This window comes from Microtus ochrogaster, chromosome 16 (genome assembly GCF_000317375.1).
Source record: "Microtus ochrogaster isolate Prairie Vole_2 chromosome 16, MicOch1.0, whole genome shotgun sequence".
Lineage (NCBI taxonomy): Eukaryota > Metazoa > Chordata > Mammalia > Rodentia > Cricetidae > Microtus > Microtus ochrogaster.
Genome location: NC_022018.1, coordinates 29,736,056 through 29,749,352, shown reverse-complemented (window position 1 = coordinate 29,749,352; position 13,297 = coordinate 29,736,056). Strand labels below are relative to the sequence as shown.

The window sequence follows — 13,297 nt, the reverse complement described above, 5'->3', positions numbered from 1 at the left end:
TCTCTCCCTCTCTCTCTATTTCTCTCCTTTTCTCTCTCCCTGTCCCTCTTCCCTTTTCTTCCACAACCCACTGAATATACTATGCCAATTTCTCTGCAAGGTGTCTATCCGTCTTTCACCCACTGTAGCTCCGGTTCCTCGTGGTACCGGCTGCCCCACTGATTCTCCCAGGTCTCCCACCCACCTGGGACCCACAGAGGCCTGGGGTGGTGGGACCTGGAGGCCTTTCAGGGAACTGCGCCATTTTATCTAAACCATTTTACAACATCTTTCTTGAGAAGTAGACAAACAAAAGTTTCTCACATGAAAGATATGTTGTTAAGAATCATATAGTTTTTAAACCATGCCTGATAGTCAATTTATAATCCCTGAGGTATGAGTTAAGAGTATAATTTTAAGATATAGAGAAAATATTTTTAGTAGGGCTTTTAGGCTTCCACAGACAGAATTGTAGCTCCTGGGAGAGGGGAGGGAGGCAACAACAGTGGGAAAAGTGTAGAACCGGAGTTCAATCTGTGCCTGAGTGTGAACTGAGATAACTCATTACCTCCAGTCTTATCTGGCTTTCTTGGCCCCTGGATCCAGCAGGCACTGCTGCCAGGAAGTGTCTGTGTACATGCTACAGGGTCATCACCTCTAGACATTGCAGGGAGGGGCAGGCGCCTCTCCACTCCTTACTCCCATATTGTAACAAACGTAGGGAGAGGAGATTTATATAGTTTAGGAAGAGAGAGCAGAGAGAAATATCAGGTTGTGGAGCAAAATAAAAGAGTCAATAGCAGAGAATGAATTCCTTTTCATTTTTTGATTGCTCAGACCCGTGCCTGAGCAGTAGCAACCAGTGACCTATGCTATAACTAAGGTCATAGCAGCTGCTGTGTGGTCCCACCCCTTGTACTGTTTGTTGGCAGAGACACAGTATTTGCAGCACACTGCAGGGAGACAGGCCCTGCCCTTGCCCACGTGATAGACAAAGGCTTTGCCCTGCATGCATCCAAGTGAGCACAGCTGGGACAGGCTGTAGCTACAACATTGTGAACATCATGCTTTAGCTGGAGAGAGACAGAATTCCCCATGAGAGAATCAAAAGTAAACCAGAGGGAGGACCAAAGAAACTTGCAGGTCCTCTGAGGGATGGCCATACCAAAAAAAAAAAAAATACCATTACCCCTGCTGGTGATGTCAGGAAGAATAACCACAAACCCCAAGCATCCTGGAGAGTATCTGCTCACAGGTAACAGCTATGGGTCTCCTTCTTCAGAGATCATTGGCCATAGGTCCCCAAGGTGGAGGGAGCAGAAGTTGGCAACAGTAACTTGGTAAATACTGATTAAACAGCAGACTCCTGTCATAGCTGGGTTAGTGGCAGCACCAGCCTATGAAAATAGCTAGAGAGGAAGGACATTTAAAGGGAACTACATTAAGGGTTGTGGAGGCCCAAAAATGTGAACCTATTCCACCTTTTCTGAAGGTCAGAGGGTTTCAGCTTGCTCAAAGTTGGTGAAAGCAACTGTGACTACACACCCTGACCTAGGGTGTGGTTACTTGGTATTTTCCACACAGGTGGAGGTAGATCCACTCCTCCCTGACCAAAGGTCAGAGAATTCAAGCATAGTTCTGTTCCTTCTTTAACTGAGGGAGTGGCTTCCTTCTGGATACTTGGACTAGGCTGGGTTCACTGCCTAAACAGAATGCTTTTCTCAGAAATTAATGGCTTGATGTCTCAAAGTACTAAAACAAATAACTGTTCTAGTTGTTCTTTGTATCAAGTTAAAGCAATGTCTTGTCTTCTTCTCCCATTTTGTATTAGGGTATAAAAGTGTATGGAAAATTAACCATGGGCAAACTCAGTACCCAGAACTCAGTATGCAGGAGAGACTGAGCAGATCCCCAGATACTATCCTGTGTCTCTGTGATTCTTTCTTATCTTTGTTCCCCCCACTTAACATTTTCTAATCCTCATGCTTCCTATCCTGCAATGTATCACCTGCAGCAGCTAGGATTGTGGCAGAAGTCACCACAAAAATGTGGCTCTGACAAAGGATCATCTTTGAGATGAGTCAGGCATGGAGTCTAGAGACATCCTCCAAATAAGAGCAGGAAGAGAGCAATAATCCTCTCTGGGGAGGGCGTCCTTCCTGTTGTGGAGTTGAGAGAAAACTGCAAGACCATGGTAGACTGTAGCCTCTGACCAGCAGGGCCTCCCAACAGCTCCCTGCTTCTGCTGCCATAGGGGACTCTAACCCTCTTTAACTGTAAGAGGAAAAAAAAAACTCTTTCTTCTATTTGTTTTGAGCAAGTGAAAGTGGACTTCAGAATTTTACCTCCCTTTCCTTAAGCTTTTCTGGATAAAAACTTGTGTTTGTGCATCCTTCCTCAGCCCATTGTATATGTATGTAGATCTTCTCACAGGAAGAATTAGAAGGTTGAAAGTATAGTTTAGTAACTGATCCTTCCCTGGCCTACCATGTTGGGTTCAATTCCCTGCACTTCCCAAATAAAACAAAATAGAAACCAAGATAACAACAGAGAATAAAAAAAAAAAAAAAAAAAAGCTAGCCCCTGTGGCAGAATAATTACAACCCAGGGTTATTTTCTTTAGGGTGTGAGAGCTGCTAAGCCTTTAAAATGTAAATATAAGAGTTTCTAGTTCCCTGACAGCCTTGCTCTGAGCTGTAACTGCTCTTAACCTGCATTTGCTGCTTTCCCAGAGCTGTTGGTTTTCTTTCAAATGAAGGTAATTAAAGAGCAAATGACCAGTAAACTGAGATGTAACCTCTGAAATACTGTATCATAAACATATTTGGTGGAGTCTCGTGTGAAGACAAGTTGTCATTTATCCTGACAATACAAGTGTGTGGACTGTAACTGGATGGATGAAGGGGTCAGTGTCTTTCTCGTCTTGTAATTTTGGAATCAGTTTTGTCATTTAGTTATTTGTGCATGAGTGCATGGATGTGGTCCTAACATGTGGAGGTTTCAGACTTAGTTGTCCTCTTCCACTATGTAAATCCAGGGACAGAATTCAGGACCCTGGGGTGCCTAGAAGCACCTTTACCTGCAGAACCATCATGCCAGGCCCTGTAATTTTTTTCTTTTTAATGAAGATAGATGTTTTTCATACAAAATATCCTGGCTGTGATTTTCCTTCCCTCTATTCCTTCCAGTTCCTCTCCACGTCCCCTTCTGCTAATCTGGAAGACAGAGAGCTTTAGCAAGTCTGTCTCTGGCCCCTATGGACATTGATTTACAGGTAGGTGTGCACAGGACACGTGACTAGTTTTATGAGTGCTGGGATCTAATCTCTGGACCTCACAAGTGTGCAACAATGCTCTTAATTGATGAGTTCTATTCAATCTAACTTTCTTTTTCTTCCTTTTTTCCTTTCTTCCTTCCTTCTTTTCTTTCTATTTCTTTTGTTGTTTTCAGACAAGATAGACCAAGATTGAAGCTTGTGGGATGGTCCTCCTTCAATCCATGACTTCTGGGATTATAGGCTTGTGTCACCACACCTGACAAAGTTCTTTTTGTTTGGCCTATGAATCTGATTTTTCTGAACAACCCTCAAAGTATGGTGAAACCAAGTATAATTAAACACAGGAAAAGTTACTAGTACAGTACTTGTTTGTGAGTTTGGATTCTATCCTATTGTAGCAATTTTCTCAGTGCTTTCTAGATAACATATTCAAGGGCCCATTTGAGCAGGCCATCTTTGCTTCATAGACAGCATAGGAGGTTGAAAATACTTATCATCATTGTAGGAAACCATCCCTTTTTCTTTCTGAAGATTTTCTAGGAAAAAAAAAAAGGATAAAACATATTAAATAGAAAATACATTGTTATAATGGTTATGGTATTGTTATACCTACAATTTCAGCACTCAGTCTGATGAGGCAATAGGATCATGAATTCAAGAACAGACTGGCTATTATGTCAAGACTCTGTACACAACCAAACAAAAGGAGAAGAAAGCCCCTGTGCATACACTCCTGGCTGCTCTTACAGAGGACACTGGTTCAATTCCCAGCACCCTCATATTACATCTGTAACTCTAGGACAGTGTGTCTGATCCCTCTTCTGCTCTTCTCAGGTACCAGGCATGCATGTGGCACACAGATATACAAAATAGACAAAACACCCACATACAGAAAATGAAAATAGTACTCATTATAAATAACCAACAATTTTTAGCAACAACTGTGTGATAAACAGCATCTTCATCATCTGTGATGACCAGCGCATCTTATTCAATAGCTTCTGGGGACCTGTTCAGAGGTCAGTTCTAGGGTCTTGACTCACAAGAATGACATGAACCTTCTCCGAGACACAGGGGAATGAAACATGTTCTCTTCTATGCATTTTAAATTTGATGTGGGCCTGGAAATTTGGTTGAATAAAAGAGAGCTTAGCAGGCGACAAATGAAGTACAAGCAGTTCCTTGTGTGGTTGTTTGATTATTACATTAGTTTTGGTTCAGCAAGGCTTTTGAAGAAATCATCATTGTTATCACTTGTTGAATGCTGTTCATTGTGGCTATTTCTGATCTACAGTGAGATACCAGCACAGATAACTGGCCTCATTTGGAGGAAGATAATTCAGGGAGGCTTTCTATTACTTGTTTCTGAGTTTACCTATTTGTCATAAAGGTGTTTACTCACAGAATACAAGGTGACTACAGGTTTAGGTCAATGACCAGAGACCTTTAGATGGTTTGTGGAATCTGACGAGATTTTTAAGAGCTGTCAATAACGTATCTTTGTCACTGTTATCCTTAGCACTATGGAAACAGAGCACATTTTTGTAGGTTCTTGATTTATTGATGAGAGAATCTATGAGGCCTCAAAAAGGAGAATCTGAAGATGGTTTTATTAAGGTTAGATTAAACAACAGGGTTAGTGGACTGGATAATTAGGCACTTGTTAGGAGAAGGAAGAAGGAAAGAGGGAAGAGCAAGGAATCCTTTATATAGAATCTATAGGTAAAAGACACTCCCTACAGTACAAGGTAGACATATTGAACAAAGAAAGAACTGGATACTCAGGGTTTTTCTTATGTAAGGGAAAGCTGTTTCTCTTAGCCTCTTTGCTTTTAAAAGTATTTTTCACTACGTTAAGCTCTTCAGCATCCATATATTTTGTATTGAGACTATTTCCACAAACTCCTTTTTCCCTTGTTTTCATTGTTCTTTCTCTCATGAAACTCCTTTGTCTTCCTGAATGTTTTCCTTAAATATCATTCCACAGATAGATATAGACACATATGGAAATGGTTTAATATAGAATGTAATCATCAATGAAAGCAAACATTCAGTATTTTTCTCTGAGATTATTAAGTGTAGCAATGGAATATTACAAAACTATTTCTTACAATCTAAGAGAGTGGAAATATTTTTGGACCTCATTTGGTTAATTTGTTATTTAACTTTGGTTAATAACAAATCTTGAGGTCTCATAAGACTTAATGACTGTTAGCTCTGTGTACTTACACTGCTTGCTTATCCTTCTTCTTCTTTGGTATTCCTGTTGGCTTTCTGTTTTCTCGCTAGGGGCCACCCTAAAGTGGAGACATCCAATTAAACCTGGATATGTTTTAATTTGGTCTGATTTAGTTTTATTGGGATTATTTGCATCAGTGGAGAGGCATGTCTTTAAGAAATATTCCTAAGAGGGATAATATACAATAAATGAATTAATAAAATCAGGCAAAATTCTGACCCTGCCAAGACATAAGGATGGATTGGAAATTACAATACAAATTATAGGGCTTTTGGAATACCAGTTATAGTATTTCAAATGAGGAAGTGTGACATACCTGTGATAGTGAGCAAAGTGCTACTTAGGGTTTTCTAATGATAGCTGACGTTCTGTATTAATTTAGAGTGTAATTTGCCAACATGTATGTTGAGCTGCATTAATACATATTAGAACAATGTAAGGTGTCACAGGAGAGCATGATGAATCTTATTAATGAGGCTGTTGGAGTCAAGAAGAACCCGAGACTCAAGCACATATGCTGAGCTTAATAAGCAGAATGTATAAGGTTGGTAGTGACTGAGCTGGAGGAGAACAGGCTATTACAGAAGCAAACAGCTGTTTAAACAAAGGCAACATTCCAGAGATTCATCTGTGATATAAATCTAGTTTTTCTTGAATAGAACTTATTAAAAAAGCAAAATAGAGAGAATCTGAATTTTGAGTGAAACCTTAATACATGGAAGAAGAAAATTAGGTAACTAAATTGAAGGTAATATTTCAAAGGAGTTTTGTTGTCTGTGTGCTTGGACACAGATATCAAGCTTTGTTTGAGAAAATTTATAAAGTATTTTTGTTAAGATTTATAAAACAAATACAGGGTGAGGAAATTAACTAAGGTTCTGTATCAGAATTAATGTTTAGAAATGAACACCCTGATGATAGTTTTGTATCTTATAAAGTAAGTCTGGTGTAATTATCAGGGGCAGAATGTCACAGCTAGCTTTTCTGTTTAGGAGCTAAAAATGCAACATCTTTTAATACATAAACTTTCGAGGTGTGTTTGCTGTAGAGAAATGAAGGGATTATAAGAAAGCCCATGGACTCACTCCAACCTTGGAGTTTTTTCAATCTTGGCCCCTCCTTTCTTGACAGAAATAAATAGTGCTGGAGCCTTGCCTTTTATTCGGCTCAGGTTACTGAGGAAGGAAAAACAAGAGTCAGAATTGTCGGGCTGTGGACATCATGGATCTCAACCATAATCGTTCAGTGAAGCTGAATGATGGAAACTTGATGCCAGTGCTTGGATTTGGCACGTTTGCTCCAGATGAGGTAAGTGGGCCTCTCGGGAATTAAGCATTAGATATCAGCTATCCTGGAAGTGCGTTCAGAAGGCAGGAGACCTGCACCTGGTGAATGATTCACCCAGGCTTCCCTTTCCCTGCTTACAATTTATTTCTGTTCGTGCTTGGGAATGCGTATTGGTACTTGGTGAGCTGCCAAGATGTTAGGTCTGGGCATTTGGAGGTTAAAGATTTGTAGGCGAATTATGTGTCATTATTGTTCTTAACATTGTTTCCTGACAAATCTCAATGCTTGCTATATATTTAAGTCCTTGCATCTATAAGTATATTAAATCCTTGATATAACTATTCTTACTAACTAATTTTTAAATTTTTATCATCTAAAGCTCAGGCTTCTCCTGCATTTTACTCTTGGTTAGAAATTCCTATGTGCAATGCACACAGGAGAAAATAGCTAACATCAGACTGCAGCTTTGCTGTGAGTTTTTTAGAAGAAGATGCATTTATTAAAGAATTTTAACTATTTGAACGTATTTCGATCTTATGCACCACTCATTCCACACCTCCAACTCCTCTCAGACTCTTACTTCTCGTTTCCAGCTTCATTTCTTCTTCTTCCTCTTCTTCCTCTTCTTCCTCTTCTTCTTCCCCACTAAAATCATGAATACTGACTATATATACTTGAATATGAGGCCGTCCTCTAGAACATGAATAAGTGGATTTTCTATTTCCCAGAAGTCAACTGTCAGTAGCAGTTTTTCTGGGATGGGGACAAGTTCTTGTCAGCCCATCCTCTGTGCATGCTGCAGTGTTGACTGGATTGATATTGTGGAGGGTTTCTGCAGACAACCACAGCTGCTGTCAGCTCATGAATGCAAGCTGTTCCATCCCATCTAGAAAACCCTATTGTACAGCAGTTTTCTGTTTCATGATCCCTGGTTCTTACACTCTTTCTTCCTCCTCTGACATGAAGTTCCATAAGCCTCTTGAAGAAAGGGTGAGCAATAGAATTCCCGTTTATGGATGAACCCTCTATGGACACCTGTTCTCTGGACTAAACAGTTGTGGGTCCTGGTATTAGTCATTGTCTATGGCAAAAAGAAGCTTCTCTGATAAAGACCAAGAGATGCACTAATTGATGGGCATAGATAAACATTTAAAACTTTTATAAAATGTCTCTGAGAATCCACATTCTATCCATGAGTTAGTTTTGAAAACTTGCAAAATATAAAGTAGCAATGGGGATGGCATCACACTTCTTACTGAACATATTATGTACCCATCCAATAAGTCATTGTAGTGAACTGAAAGTGTCTAACGCTAGTCACAAGTAATAGAAGCATTGGGTGGCTTGGGAAGGAGTGTCTCCACATTACAGGGATCAATATATTCAATGTTGGTGGAAGAATGACAAAGTATTAGTATTGAACAGAACCAGTTTGTTTTAACTGACATTTATTACTGTTGTTAAAGATAGAACTGTATCTTAGGGAACAGAACAAAATCATTCTTACATAATGCTTTCACTTGTAAAATTAAATGTAATACATGCCATTGAGAAATAGAAAGGAAGAAACAGAAGCTGCTTTTACAATCTAGTAGAAGTTTGTATTCTGAACGTGATTCTTAGTCAATAAATGACCTCCCTATGGGGTCACTGCTGGAACAAAAGCCTGCTCCATTGTATGCTTTGTGGTATTGTTTGTCTAGCTAAGTGTTCTGGGAGCAATACAAACACAGGATATCTGATTAAATCATTAAACTATACACTGATTGACATTTGAGGAAATTTTGTAAATAATATTATCCTGACTTTGGCACCCAGCAGCAGCTTATTAAGGTGTGGTCCTTGTCCTGGTAACAATAACTGGTCAGAAAAGTAGTTATCAATTCTCTGGGCATCTGCTACATCTAGAAACTCTCACTGTGGTTTTTATGGATATGAATTTAGCATCCTACCTACCCGTAGTCTTCCCAGTTCTGATGCAGACCAAGGGACAGACTCATGTAAACTTCCTGCATGTAAAATTAGTGGATCAATTTTTGTCAGTAAGAATAAGTATTAAAATCAATAGACTACTATTTAAACTAGAAAGGAAAAATACACATTTCACTGAACTGCAGGATCATCTATGATGGCTATACTTTTGGTTTTGAATTAGTTATGTATTAAATATATGGAAGAAAATAAAAGAATAAATTATGAGGGCAAACAGGGAGAGGCAGAATATAGATAACAGAACATTAAATCAGGGGCTGAAAAACATCTACTAGAAACTAACTGTGGGAACCCCATTGAGGCAACCAGATGGAATTTTCCAGTCAAAAGTACATCCTGGGCAGAGTGAAGTATCCCCTTGGATGAGGGTTCCAAGTAACTGAACAAATAGCATCAGAAAGAGTTGACATCATCAAATTGGACGCTCACTGCATCCAGCAAGTGGGGAAACTGAGGCAGTAAATTGGAGTTCTTTATTTAGCTCTCTCTCCCTATGAATGAGCTTCCTGTGGGACAACTTTCTTCTGCTCCTTCTCCTTTTTCTCATCCTTCTTCTCCTGAGTGCCTTAGAATTTTTCTCCCAGTGCTGGTTTCCTGCTAGCTAGTTCCTTCCTTCCAACTAATCTTTATTGAATGAAACTTGCAATGACATGCTTCATGAGAATCACTAAATCATTCAGTCAAGATCTAGAAGTTAATCTTTGGATTCACCTTCTTATTTAGCTTCTCTAGGAACATGAATTATAGGCTCAATGTCCTTTATTTATGGCTAGAAACCAAATATGAGTGAGTACATCCCATGGCATCCTGAATATTAACCTTCATCAGGTGATGAAAGGAGACAGAGACAGAGACCCACACTGGAGCACCGGACAGAAATCTCAAGGTCCAAATCAGGAGCAGAAGGAGGGGGAGCACGAGCAAGGAACTCAGGACCGCGAGGGGTACACCCACACACTGAGACAATGAGGATGATCTATCAGGAATTCACCAAGGCCAGCTGGCCTGGGTCTGAAAAAGCATGGGATAAAACCCAACTTGCTGAACATAGCAGACAATGAGGACTACTGAGAACTCAAGAACAATGGCAATGGATTTTTTATCCTACTGCACGTACTGGCTTTGGGGGAGCCTAGGCAGTTTGGATACTCACCTTACTAGACCTGGATGGAGGTGGGCGGTCCTTGGGCTTCCCACAGGTCAAGGAACCCTGATTGCTCTTCGAGCTGATGAGGGAGGGGGACTTGACCGGGGAAGGGGGAGGGAAATGGGAGGTGGTGGTGGGGAGGAGGCAGAAATCCTTAATAAATAAATAAATTTTAAAAAAAGAAGTTAATCTTTTGTAGTCTTTATCTTCAGATAGATTGTAAATCTATTATCAAGTTTGTATCATCAAACAAGATCAACCATAAGACTGGCAGCAACTCGGAAAAAAAATGAAATGGAGATATAAATGGCTTTTTTTTTTCCTGAGTTGGTCACATCTCCAACTCTTCCTACTCTTTTTTTATAGATTCCAAAGAGCAAGGCTAATGAGGCTACCAAAATAGCCATTGATGTAGGTTTCCGTCACATAGATGCTGCATACTTATACCAGAATGAGGAAGAAGTTGGACAGGCCCTCAGAGACAAGATGGCTGATGGAACTGTGAAGAGAGAGGATTTATTCTACACCACCAAGGTGAGCACTTGTGGACAGAATGGCTGGAAGCCACTGCAAACTCAGATATGTTCCTGGGGAAGGAGACACCACCCCCTGGGTCTCAGATTGAATCGTGGCTTTATTGCAAAGACACATTATAGACAAATGAAGAACAGGGTCAACAGATGATGCAGTAGAAAAAATGCAGGCTGCCATGCCTGGTAACCTTTTATCCCTGGCAAGTACATAATAGAAGAGAGATGATTCTTGATGTCTTACCTTTACGTATGTAGAACCCATGCACATGCACTGATGCTCTCTCTCTCTCTCTCACACACACACACACACACACACACACACACAAACACACACACAAAAATAATGATAAAATGTTTAAAAAGAAAAACCTTGTTTTGCTTCAAAGTGTATTCAATGTGGCAGCTACTCAGTATCTCTGAATATCAGACATTGTCTTGATATAAAGTAAGGGTGCAGTTCCTGTTGGATAATCTGGCCTCTCTGGGCCCTGAGTAACTAATTCTTCAATAGATTCCCAAGTGAGGTTGAGAATATTGTTCATGAAAGGGAAAATCCTTTTCTGAAATCTGCGTTGAATACACTGGTATTTGTAACGTTTCCTCAGGTGGAAAGGCAGCCTTCCAATGTGATTCCATCTGAGCTGAGGTCTCTACAGATGTCTCCTACCTATGTTACACTCATGACAGCTTGTTTTTAGATGGGATCTCTTAGAATTTGTTCTGGGTTTGCTAAGAACAGTAAATCCTTTGTCAACTTTACTGTGTTTGTTCAGTTTCTTGGAAACCTCACGCAAGAGGGTACATCACTCTGCCCTGGATGGACTTTTAATTGGAAAATTCCATCTGGCTACCTCAATGGGGTAGGGTTTTCTACACGATGTTGCTCAGTCCCGTGATTTAATGTTTTGCTATATATCTTCTATATCTTCTCTCTATTTGTCCCACATCCAACTCAACATTTCTTGACTCTTTTGAGACCCAAACTTCTAGTTCTTAAAACACTGAAATTGGTGGTTTTCTAAATTCTGCTCATTCTTCTGATATTGTCATCACTCAAGTAAATCTCAGTATTCTATTGAGGATGTGATCTATGTTGAACAGCACAAAATTAGATTTGGTTATGGGTAGGATTTAGGAAAATTTGGATGAGAAGGAAACCGTGATACAAATTGTATAAAAATTTTAATAAAAACTTAGCCCCAGATATTCCTAGCTTAGCTGAGACCACCATAGCACATCTCAATCATTTCACCACAGTGTGTGATTCTGTTTGAAAACTGTAGATTTGGGCGACTTTCCTTAGACCAGAGTTGGTTCGTCAGTGCCTGGAGAGATCACTGAAGAAACTTGGGCTGGATTATGTAGATCTCTGCATTATTCATGTACCGATTGCTATGAAGGTCAGTTTTGGATTTTTATTCCCTAGTTGTGTTATCTCAGGCCAATGAGATTTTTTTTTCTGGGTTTTACTGAGCATGATACACCAATCTGAGATGAAAAGAATAGATAAATGATTATGATTCTGCATGACCGCTGAGAGACCGCAGGGGCAAGCCTTCTAAAAATGCTCATCCTCAATCTTTAGGAGGGTTGAAGTTCAAGGACCTCATTACCTTCTATAGACCAGAGTGCCCCAGGTTGTGGAGACTTCTGAGACTCCAGGGGGAGTCTCCATCTCCTCAGGACATGTTCTCACCTATGTCTGTCTCTCACTCTAGGACACAGAGATCTGAATTTGGGTGTTGGACAGTGGGGCTTGGGCTCCTTTGGGCCTCATGGTTTCATTTTCTTATCGTGGTACATGTTTGCTGATCACATCTGAAAGACTCATTAACTCAGAATTGAGTCATCATAAAATGGGAAGCAAAAGCTCATGATTAATAGCGAAAGTCTCATCCTTTATAGTATTCTGTCACTGGGATATGGAAATTAAGACAGGAAGAGCCATCATGGTTGATGAGATTCAGTGCTTCATGAGAGTTCTGGGGGGAGAAAAGTGTTGGAAATCAAGGGAAAGATAGTCCAGTATAATCTATTAGATAATTTCACTTTTCTTTCTCCAGAGTCCCCCCTTAAGGACACATGTGCACACATGTATGTGCACACACTCTCACACACAGAGTGAATGTTGGATGAGTAAGCTCATTTGCCAATAGAAATTGACTATTAGAGAAAGTTTTGTTAACTTTCTTTTTCTCTCTGCATTCTAGCCTGGAGAGGAACTTCTGCCAAAGGATGCCAAGGGAGAAATTATTTTAGATGTAGTGGACATTCGTGATACATGGGAGGTATGTACTGCTGTAGACAATAAGCACTGTATGGTAAGAGAAGATGCAATTAATAAAGAATTAGAAGAGATGGATTTTGTTTCATTAACTGACAAGTCTAAGGCATATCATAATGCCTAGTCTTATAATACCTTACTATTCTGTGTTCATCTGATATCTCTGGGAGGCCTGCTCATTCCTGTGAGGGAATGAATGAGGAGTGGATAAGGGGGAGAGAGGAGACAGGGAGGAGAAATGGGAGGAGTGGTGGGAGGGGGAGCTGTGGTTGAGATATAACACATGAGAGAAGAAAAAAACCACAACAGCAACAACCACCACCATCCCTTCTCTGTCTGTCTATAATCTCATCTGTAGAGGAAGAGTTGATAGGGGCTGAATTTTAATTTTTAATCTCTTTGGGTTCACCTTCTTATTTAGCTTCTTTAGGATATCAAAATAAAGACTCACTGACCTTTATTTGTGGCTAGAAACTAACTATGAGTGAGTACATCCCATGTTCATCTTTTTGGGTCTGGGTTACCTCACTCAGGATAGTATTTTCTATTTCCATCCATT

At 40.0% G+C, this 13,297-nt stretch overlaps 1 protein-coding gene across 3 annotated transcripts in view; it reads left to right on the top strand.

Annotated features, from left to right (window-relative positions):
- The window catches only part of LOC101989565 (dihydrodiol dehydrogenase 3-like), a 32,554-nt gene that overhangs the window by 1,839 nt on the left and 17,418 nt on the right, over window positions 1-13,297 (top strand). For 2 of the 3 annotated variants that reach the window (XM_013349048.2, XM_005354919.3), the window contains exons 2-6: window positions 3,168-3,253; window positions 6,627-6,803; window positions 10,288-10,455; window positions 11,738-11,854; window positions 12,665-12,742. In XM_013349048.2, the coding sequence (XP_013204502.1) occupies window positions 6,717-6,803; window positions 10,288-10,455; window positions 11,738-11,854; window positions 12,665-12,742 (450 nt within the window). In that variant the 5' untranslated portion in view covers window positions 3,168-3,253; window positions 6,627-6,716. Of the gene's footprint in view, window positions 1-2,807; window positions 2,885-3,167; window positions 3,254-6,626; window positions 6,804-10,287; window positions 10,456-11,737; window positions 11,855-12,664; window positions 12,743-13,297 lie in introns of those variants that run through there. The other variant, XM_013349049.1, reaches the window with a different exon arrangement.